Consider the following 9,920-nt stretch of genomic DNA (forward strand, 5'->3'; position numbering starts at 1 on the left):
CACGGTCATCTCCACCTCCCCAACATGGAAGTGGTTCTGCTGAGGATTGGTTCTTAGTGGTCTCCCAAATGACAGTCACATTTTGACCCAAACCAAACCAGACCTAGGAGCCAAGGCAGAACCCGTTACATGTGAGATGTTCTTCTCTCATGTCAGCACCACAAGACGGAACTACAGCTGGCCTCTCCTTCTACAGCACTCAGCCCCACACAAAGAATATACCAAAGCTACACACACACTTACCTATGAGGGCTGGGCTCTGTAAGGGAACCGAGCCAAAGTATATGGGCACTTATTGACACACAGTAGCACAAAACACACGCGTGCCCACACAAACGTACGCATACACGCAAACACACTGTCAATGTGTCATCACAAAACAAATGTTATTGTATTTACATCCATACCCATGCATAACTTACACAGAGGATCAATATCCTAACATCCCACAGACCTCTTTTTTCACAATGCTATTGAGCTGGAATACTGGTCGTTGTGACTGGAGAGGAGACTAGGTTTGTGCTGCTAGCTGCTGAGATGGACTACCCATTGAGTCAGGCTGGTCCTTTGAGGAACTGGGATCCCTGACAATTTGCACTGTAATAATTTTCTACATTTGATTTGCATTCCTAATTTTCAGTAACAACTGTTGCCTGTCATCTATTTGAATGTCAATCTCTCTGTTTCCCCCAACAGGGGTGAAGTGGGATAACTACTACCGCAGGGGTGCTTCCTGGGACTGTCTGTAAGGGGCAGGGCTTTTTTGGAGCCCATTGCTCCAAGCTCGGAATGTAGGGCACACACCCCCACCACCCCCAACCACCTCCAACCATCCCCAACCATCCCCAACCACCCCCAACCACCCCCAACCACCCCCAACCACCCCCAACCACCCCAACCACCCCCAACCACCCCCAACCACCTCCAACCAAAACCACAAGCTTCCCGCCCCTCACAGACATCCATCCAGTCTGAGGTCACTTTTCTGTTCATAGTGCTGCCTAGCAACAGTGTACCAATGTGCAAGGGACCCCAGGGGGGCTGCAGCGAAGATTGTAGGAAAGAGCAGAGATTCTATCTGGATGAATGAGGCATTTTCATTTGTGAAGATGCAGTGTGAGAGCGAAGGGTCTACAAAATGTTCTGAAAAGGGGATAATAGAGGGGTGATAAAACATGTAAATTGGGCTTCGGTGAGAGGATATTAGGACTAGTCAGAACAACAAACACTCCTTTCTACTACTCCAATCTGTTTTCATGCATCGGAGTGTGATATTCAACGTTGTTGCCATGCATTTTCTCTCTGTAAGACTACTGTTGCTGTCAGCTCTGTGCCGACCTGATTCTGCCCCCTTCCTCAGTCTCAAACATACTGCCTAGGGGGCCCTGAATGTAATTTGTCCCTTTGAAATGCTGTACAGTATAGTCAAAGTGCCCCCTTCCACCCACCCACCGTCATTACCCCCTAGGGCTTGTACCTGCTAACCTGACCACCCTACACCCCAACTCCTTCCACGTCTTCCCTGCGCTGTAGATACTCACTGTTTTTAGAGCAGGTTAACTGAAAGAGGACTCCAACACTATTGTATTGTGACACATTCCGCATTTTGGTTCCTCTTTCCTTGAGTTCCTCTTTTTATATAACAATAGAATGGAGTTATCTGTGGTATTACTGGTCCTCGTGTATTATCATTACTATAGTATTATTGATTGATTTATATTGAGGAAAAAGTTGTTTTCTGACTGTTTGGTTTCACAGGAGTCTCCCAGCATTGTTTCTCTTCACAGAGATAGTAGGATTGAATCTTACCTGCTTCGTCATAAAATGTGAAATGTAAAGTAGAAATATATGTACTGTAAGTGGTCTCTGTCCATGTATTGAACATGTAATGAAAACAAATAAAAAACTGTCAGTATAGTCACATGTTTAATCAATGCATTTCTTTGCAACACTGGTTTTATTTAAAAAATGATTGACAACGTGTTTTACTCTTGCTTCCACTGATGCTGGAGGTGGTAAAGATCTGCACACAACAAAATTCACACTGTCAAGTTGTATAAAGTTTACCCAAAATTAACCTTGTAGGAAACAACCATCGAATCACTGTAGGCATACAGCATGTGGTCAACGGGGCTGTAGTTGAGGGACTGGATGTTGGTGGACATCTTCTTGATCTCCATACCGATGTCATAACGCTCCCGGCCGCTCACAGTATCAAAGGAGTAGAAGATCTCCTCTGCTTCCTTACTCAGGTACCGTGTGGCGTAGAGCACACCGCACGCCATAAAGGTGTTGGTCACAGCACGCTTGTGAGCTGAAGTGGTCCAGGTCCGGCCCAGGGTGGGAGGACTTTCAGGGATCACCTCAGCAAGGACCAGGTTACCAAAGTTATCAGGGGTGCTGTAGATCACCCAGACACCAGACTCATCAGTAGCCAGGTCCATGTCAGTGTAACCATAACAAGCATCCAGATGGCAGAAGTTGAACTTGCTGTTGAACCCAGTACCTTTGGGCAGGCCCACAGTGGTGACTGTTTTTGCTGTGATGTTGAAGCGGCAGACAGCATCCTTGTTGTAGCAGTTGTAGTAGAGGGCGTCCCCATACATTACAACGTTAGGCCCCTGGATGGTGTTGGTGGTGGGGTTGGAGGGGTGAATCGCCACAGTGCCTGGAACACTGACCCCCACAACCAGAGAGCTCAGGCTGCTATAAAGTCTCACAAAGTTAGAGAAGACATTGCTTGAAGTCAAAGGTACTATCCAAAACCAGCTCTCCTTCCCTGCAGCAGGTTTGGGGTCGCGACCCCAGGAGCCATAAGCATATGAGGCACCATATTCAGTGATTGAATATGTGTTGGGACCAGTCACGCTCCGGAGGTGTCCCAGGGGACAGTTTCCTACATGAGACACAGAATGAACATGATGACAGTGACACCAGAGTATCAAAAAACTCTTCAAATGCAGAAAGTTTTAGATTTCAATACAGGCGTTGCTGTGGGAGAAGGCATGAGAAGACGAACCAGGTGCAGGTTCAGGGGGTGGGGCAGTAGGATGGTGGCCGTTCTGGCACTGGTCCAAGTCCCTCCTCAGACGTTTGTTAACCTCCTTTCCCCTGACCACCTGCATGTTGTCAAATTTCTCCAGCTTCCCCATCTCTTCTTTGAGCTCCTGCAGCTGGGAAGCAGAGCACCTGATCATTCCTCAACACATATAATCAAACTGAGCATTGACACTTCTCTACAACACCTCTAAACTCATACTGTATATGGTAGTCATACATGTTCATACAGTATATGATCTAACTATAATGCATTTTTAATCCGATGTGGCATGACCATTGCTAAGGTAAAGTATTTCAGGCAACTTGAGTAAAATAGAGTTTGATCTCCAGTAAGGCTCCTTACCTGTTCAGCAGTGTCTGTGTTGAGGCGTTGGTGGCTGTGAGTGCTAATGTTGAGTTTGTCGATGAGGTTCTGGATCTCCGACAGTTCATTCTCTATGACCTGAAGAGACACCGTCCCATACAGATCCCCATCGTCCTCCTGCTCCAGCACTGACACATCAGCCTCCAGCTGGGGTAGACGCCTCTTGAGACCCAGCAACAGACCCTCCACCTCCATAGTCTACAGGTGAACAGGAGATACACTCTTTGGAAAAAAAGGTACTGTGTAGAATCTAAAAGGGTTCTTTGGCTGTCCCCACAGGAGAACCCTTTGAAGAACCCTTGTTAGTTCCAGATAGAACCCTTTTGGTTCCAAGTAGAACTGTTTGGGGTTCCATGTAGAACCCTTTCCACAGCATGGAACCCATAATGGTTCTACCTGGAACCAAAAATGGTTTTACCTGGAACCAAAAAGGCTTCTCATTTGGGCACAGCAGAATGACCCTTTTATAGGGAACATCCAATATTACTTGATTTACTTTTATACACAATGAAAGGTGAAATATCTGCTTCTTCTTATTTGATTCACAATGAAATTATGTGAAATATCAGAGATCTGTTTCTCACTATTTGATTCACAATGAAATTATGTGAAATATCAGAGATCTGTTTCTCACTATTTGTAGTAATTGTTTTAGAGAAAGTGGGAATTTAGAAATAGGATTTTTGAAGCATGTCTCTTACCTGCTGTGGAGTGATGTTTTTAGTGCACTTTGAGGCACTGTTCTCTACAGTCTGCAGCTTGTCATGAGGGAAGGGGTGCTCAGAGTTCTTCAGGTCACACACACAGTCACTGGACGAAGACTGGGAGAAATATTACAGTACACATCTGCAGAACAATATTGACATTTATTTTTGTAAAGATTTTGCTGTTGCTTATTGTTCCTACATGTCATATAGAAAACATGTATTCTGGGCTGAGCAGGACAGTGTCCTTACCTGAGGGAAGATGGAGACAAGACCAGTGAACATCAATGTGAACACCAAAGAGGACTTCATGTTTGACCAGAGGACAGTGTGGATGTGAGACCAGTTGCTCTAAGAACCATGTAAATATGCAAGGGGATCTGTGACTCTCTCTTGTGCAATACGCCACAAGGCATGTGGTGGGTGCTGCTGAGGAGAATAACGGTAAGAGAAGAAAAATAGGGAAGAAAAAATGATGAGAATTTCATTTTTGGTGTATGTCTTGTGTGCGGTAAGGAAGAAATCAGGAACGGAAACTAAACATGTTTGTGTGACATGACAGCTACTTCTGTTCAAGAAGACGACAGGAGAGATGATAACCTAAAACTGAGGGGGTTAGTGTCAGTCTGTTATATCTGGAGTATTTCTCCTGTATTATCCAGTGTCCTGTGTGAATTTAAGTATGCTCTCTCTAGCTCTCGCTCTCTTTTTTCTCTTTCTCTTTTTCTCTATTTCTTTCTTTCTCTCTCTCTCTCGGAGGACCTGAGCCCTAGGACCATGCCTCAGGACTACCTGGCCTGATGACTCCTTGCTGTCCCCAGTCCACCTGGCTGTGCTGCTGCTCCAGTTTAACTGTTCTGCCTGCGTCTATGGAACCCTGACCTGTTCACCGGATGTGCTACCTTGGCCCAGACCTGCTGTTTTCAACTCTCTAGAGACAGCAGCAGCTGTAGAGATACTCTGAATGTTCGGCTATGAAAAGCCAACTGACATTTACTCCTGAGGTGCTGACCTGTTGCACCTTCGACAACCACTGTGATTATCATTATTTGACCCTGCTGGTCATCTATGAACATCTGAACATCTTGTTCCATGTTATGTTATAATCTCCACCCGGCACAGCCAGAAGAGGACTGGCCACCCCTCATAGCCTGGTTCCTCTCTAGGTTTCTTCCTAGGTTCTGGCCTTTGTACGGAGTTTTTCCTAGCCACCGTGCTTCTACACCTGCATTGCTTGCTGTTTGGGATTTTAGGCTGTCACGTTGTGACATCAGCTGATGTAAGTAGGGCTTTATAAATACATTTGATTGATTGATACTATCCAATCAAAGCCACTTTGACATGATCCCACTCTGCAGCAGTAGGCCTAACATGAACATTGCTAGACCAATTCCTCTCTTTCTAAATGTTCAACTAAAGGGGAAATACACAAAAAAATCTAAAACATTATTATTTCTTACCTCAAAATTGGTATTCTGATGTGATTTAAGCATTGACATGGACTCAGAACACCCATTTACATCGTGTATCTATTAATAACCATAATATTGAGAGTAAAAAATGGAATTAAAACAAATAAAATAGTACAGCAAAATTGACACAGAAAACAGAATTCCAGAAAATACAAATGATAATTTAACAGAAAACACACATCTTGTACACCAAGGACCCGGGGAAGAGTTGTGAATATTTGAAAGATATTTAAAAAATAGTAGCTTGCGATGTGTATTTCTTAAAAAAAAAAAAAAAAGTATCTCTCATGCTAGAAAAGGTTGGAGACCCCAGGTCTAGGTGTTCCCTGGCCTGAAGTTCGACGGGGTTATGCATCTGGTGCAGGACTGCGGAGACTTCCTGCAAAAACATCAGGCACTGGTAAGGCGTGTAACGGTGGGTTAGGTGTGTCACAGTGGGCTAGGTATTTTACAGTGGGCTATGATTATGTTCTGACATGGTTTCCTGTTCCATAAACAACATAACCATGGACATATGATCAAAATCAAAACAATGTTTTGCGGTAATCAGTGTGCATTTTAAGTTGATTGATATTTTTATTTCTCAACTGATTGTTAGGTGATGCTTTCCAACGAGAGGCTTCCTCAGATCCAGGCCACTATTGAGAACATGACTGCTAGCCAGGAGCCGTACCAGTACCTGAACGACCAGGGTCTGTACACCTCCCTGCACCTGCGTCAGCTAGCCAAGGAACTGAGGGAGCTGGAGGCTTCATACACCAAGACAAGCCAAGTGATCAGACTCAAACATGGACCAAAGAGGTACATACAGTATAGTTCACTTTATTACATGTCATCTTGGACAATCTTTTTTTGTACGATTTTATTTGATCTTTCATAAACAATACAAAACATTCACATCATACAAACATCAACTACATCACACCTGCCCAGACCCACTAGACCCCTGTCTCCAGCTCCCGCATCACTTTCCGCCACAAAGCCTCAAACTGCACCATTTTGTTTTTCTCTCCGTCGCCCACACACTTTACATTTTTACATAACAAAGCATTTGACCTTTCCATTGCATTAACAACGGAGGATTGGTTGATTTCCAGTTTTTTAAGTATACATTTTTTAAAGATCTGGGCCCAATCTAACACATTATATCAACACCAACCCTGCCTCTCAACCTAAAATGATATAGATTTATTACAACATGTAATACAATCTAGCCGAAGCGGTTATCAATGCATCTCAGATGGGTAAGAAAGGAAAGCTTGCAAAGGCCCTTCTCTGGGTACTCTAATGTGTCATGTGCTAATAATGTCTCTTCACCGTGTGTCTCCCAGATCGATACGGTGTGTAAGGAGATAGATACTGTAGGATGCATTTGTCAAACACCTTTAACATGAAGATGGTGAAAGAAAAGTGCAGCTTTCTGAAGAATGGCATGGAGTCCTGTAGGACAATCCCAGATCAGTTCATAAATGAGTGTAAAAGTGTGTTTTTGAGAGACAGCTCAGATATCTTAGGCCAGGAGGGCAGTGAGGACTTCTACTATATTCAGCCCCTTGTGAACGGCCACAGACTGGGGAACATCGTTCGCCGTTACAGCCCCTATGACAACTTCATGACCTCCAAGAACCACGAGGATGTGTCCGTGGCACCGTCCCTCAGCCTTGCTAATTCCATCCAGGGCTTCGGCACCGTGGTATGGTGAGGCAGTGTTCTATAACTGCTGCGACTCCGCTGAGCTGGCCCGCTATGACCTACAGACCAAGGTCACAAGTCGTCTGAAGATACCTGACGTCGGCTACAACAACCAGTTCCTCCACTGCTACTACATGAGACTGGGTTATCTACAGCACTACTGCTGAGCCAGCTAGACAGTTCCTAATAATCTGTACACTCAGTGTAGAAACAGTGGGTGTGCTGTTTTCTGCTTATCTTTATAATGTTGACTTCTTCCTAAAGAAATTAAATCACAACAATGTTAAATAAGGGTTGGCTAGAATTAGATTTGAAATGTCTTGAAGTGCTATAAACATGATAAACACACTGAATTGGGCTCTAAATGATTTAATTCAGTCAGGCATTCACTTTTATTTCCTCAAAGCTACTGAGGTAGACATACAGGGAAGCACAATAGTCTGAATTAAATATGGTTAAATTACACACAGGCACACACACACACACACACACACACACACACACACACACACACATATGTACACACAAGCGCCCTGTGTAGCCTTGAAGTATCATTAATAGTGCTCGTTTCCTGCAAAAAAATATTTACATTTTAAAACTAGTTATGAGCCCTTTGTCCAAAATAGAAAGTAATATTTCAATAACGTTGTTCTGTAAATATTGTACCAGAATCTTCTGAGGCTTGACTCCATTTACAGCTTCTATCTCCTACATCTCTGCATCCAATGACAGGCCTAAAGGACTGGGATGTGAGCTGATAGGTTCACAGGGAGATTCTGGGTCATTCTGGTCAGAATCATCTAAAAACAGAACACCCTCATAGCAAAGTAATACTGTTTAATGTCACATTCAAACATAGTTATACAGTAATGTATAAAAACTGCTTCTCAGTAACCGATATCAGTAACCTAGTATGGTCAGCAGAGGGTGCTGGAGGAACTAATAACAGGGAACAAAAGAACACACATTAGAACATGTATTCAAAGCTATAAACACTGACCTGAGTCGCAAATCACCTGCCTCTCTAGGAGCTGTCGTGTCTTCCTTAGTTTATACTCCAACAACTGCTGTTCTATACACATAAACAGAACACATGAATGAATACCTTATAATTCTATACAGCATTGTGGATAAGTCTGATCACAACTACCGTAAGTAGGGCCTGACGCTGACAGACACACACTACTGTGGCCAAGAAACAAATGTGAAACAGACCTACTCTGTGCCGTCGCTCTCTCTCCTTGTCCAACTCATTGTTTAGGGTGTCCACTTCTCTGTAGCTCCAACTGAATGTGTTAACGCAGATGTATTGAATGTACAGTTATCTAGCAGGGCTTTATATTCCATAAAATATCCTCTTATGGCTGGTTACTCTCACCTGTTCTCTAAGGGTCTTGACCTCTCTGACCAGCCTTGTCACACACACACTGCCTGCTGCTGGCAGGTTGCCAGGGCCTTGGTCCTCCTGACAGAGATAAAGACACAACAATTAGTATCTGACAGGGCACAACCCTGACAAGCATGGCACATCGTAATGTGTGGTCTTATGTTATGATGACACTCTCTCAGTGTACGATGACACTCTCTCAGAGAAACATTTTTATTTTTTATTTTACTTTTATTTTACGATGCAGGTCAATTAACCTCAAAGTACGGCCTGGCACAAGGCAAAAAAAAAAGGCAGTAATAATACTGAGACATTTCTGTGTAATCTATGTGTTACTTGATATACTCTCTGCTCTAATAAACCATGTTAACCAGGGGTGGTCTGTATGAGCACAGCGGGAGAGCGCCATGCTGTGTGCTCAACTCACACCATCTCCACCTCCAGCTCAAGCTCCAGCAGCATCAAGGAAAACCCTGGGTTACGGCTCTCTGACTCTGAAGAACGAGAGGAGAGAGGACATGTTACGGCTTCATTGATATGGCCTGTACTGAGCTCCCTGTGTGGTTCATGTGAGGTGGCTCACCGGTGGTGGAGGGAGGTAGGTAACTCACCAGTGGTGGAGGGAGGTAGGTAACTCACCGGTGGTGGTGGAGGGAGGTAGGTAACTCACCGGTGGTGGTGGATGGAGGTAGGTAACTCACCGGTGGTGGTGGATGGAGGTAGGTAGGTAACTCACCGGTGGTGGTGGATGGAGGTAGGTAACTCACCGGTGGTGGAGGGAGGTAGGTAACTCACCGGTGGTGGTGGATGGAGGGGACCGGTGGTGGATAGGTAACTCACCGGTGGTGGTGGATGGGGAGGTAGGTAACTCACCGGTGGTGGTGGATGGAGGTAGGTAACTCACCGGTGGTGGTGGAGGGAGGTAGGTAACTCACCGGTGGTGGTGGATGGAGGTAGGTTACTCACCGGTGGTGGTGGAGGGAGGTAGGTTACTCACCGGTGGTGGTGGAGGGAGGTAGGTAACTCACCGGTGGTGGTGGAGGGAGGTAGGTTACTCACCGGTGGTGGTGGAGGGACCGGTGGTGGTGGAGGGAGGTAGGTTACTCACCGGTGGTGGTGGAGGGAGGTAGGTTACTCACCGGTGGTGGTGGAGTAGGAGGTGGAGGGACTGTAACTCACCGGTGGTGGTGGAGGGAGGTAGGTAACTCACCGGTGGTGGTGGAGGGGGAGGTTACTCACCG

General features: G+C 45.1%; 2 protein-coding genes and 1 long non-coding RNA gene across 10 annotated transcripts in view; 1 reads left to right on the top strand and 2 right to left on the bottom strand.

Moving 5' to 3' along the window:
• Nucleotides 1-871, top strand: part of LOC112253453 (protein NDRG4) — a 32,450-nt gene extending 31,579 nt beyond the window's left edge. For 5 of the 7 annotated variants that reach the window (XM_042323098.1, XM_042323094.1, XM_042323096.1 and 2 more), the window contains one exon: nt 1-299. This exon is cut by the window's left edge and continues 993 nt beyond it. Coding sequence is in view for 2 of the 7 variants with exons in the window: in XM_042323095.1 (XP_042179029.1) it covers nt 697-702 (6 nt within the window). In the remaining 5 variants the exon portion in view is untranslated. Of the gene's footprint in view, nt 300-696 lie in introns of those variants that run through there. The other 2 variants (XM_042323095.1, XM_042323097.1) reach the window with 1 other exon arrangement.
• Nucleotides 872-1,907: 1,036 nt separating this feature from the next.
• Nucleotides 1,908-4,540, bottom strand: LOC112252272 (olfactomedin-4). 2 transcript variants are annotated; one of them, XM_024423364.2, is made up of 5 exons: nt 4,381-4,540; nt 4,126-4,245; nt 3,404-3,622; nt 3,020-3,173; nt 1,908-2,896 (listed from the first exon to the last, which is right to left on the bottom strand). In XM_024423364.2, exons 1-5 carry the CDS (start codon nt 4,438-4,440, stop codon nt 2,064-2,066), a joined length of 1,386 nt encoding a protein of 461 aa, XP_024279132.1. In that variant the 5' UTR covers nt 4,441-4,540; the 3' UTR covers nt 1,908-2,063. The 2 variants fall into 2 exon arrangements, with proteins under 2 accessions (XP_024279132.1, XP_024279133.1); XM_024423365.2 differs by having other exon boundaries at nt 4,126-4,270; nt 4,381-4,469.
• Nucleotides 4,541-7,756: 3,216 nt separating this feature from the next.
• LOC112252273 lies at nt 7,757-9,487 on the bottom strand. Its single transcript, XR_002953823.2, has 4 exons — nt 9,107-9,487; nt 8,671-8,757; nt 8,293-8,578; nt 7,757-8,092 (listed from the first exon to the last, which is right to left on the bottom strand). It is a non-coding gene; the product is annotated as an uncharacterized LOC112252273 (long non-coding RNA).
• Nucleotides 9,488-9,920: the final 433 nt, after the last annotated feature.

This window comes from Oncorhynchus tshawytscha, linkage group LG06, assembly GCF_018296145.1.
Source record: "Oncorhynchus tshawytscha isolate Ot180627B linkage group LG06, Otsh_v2.0, whole genome shotgun sequence".
Classification (NCBI taxonomy): Eukaryota; Metazoa; Chordata; class Actinopteri; order Salmoniformes; family Salmonidae; genus Oncorhynchus; species Oncorhynchus tshawytscha.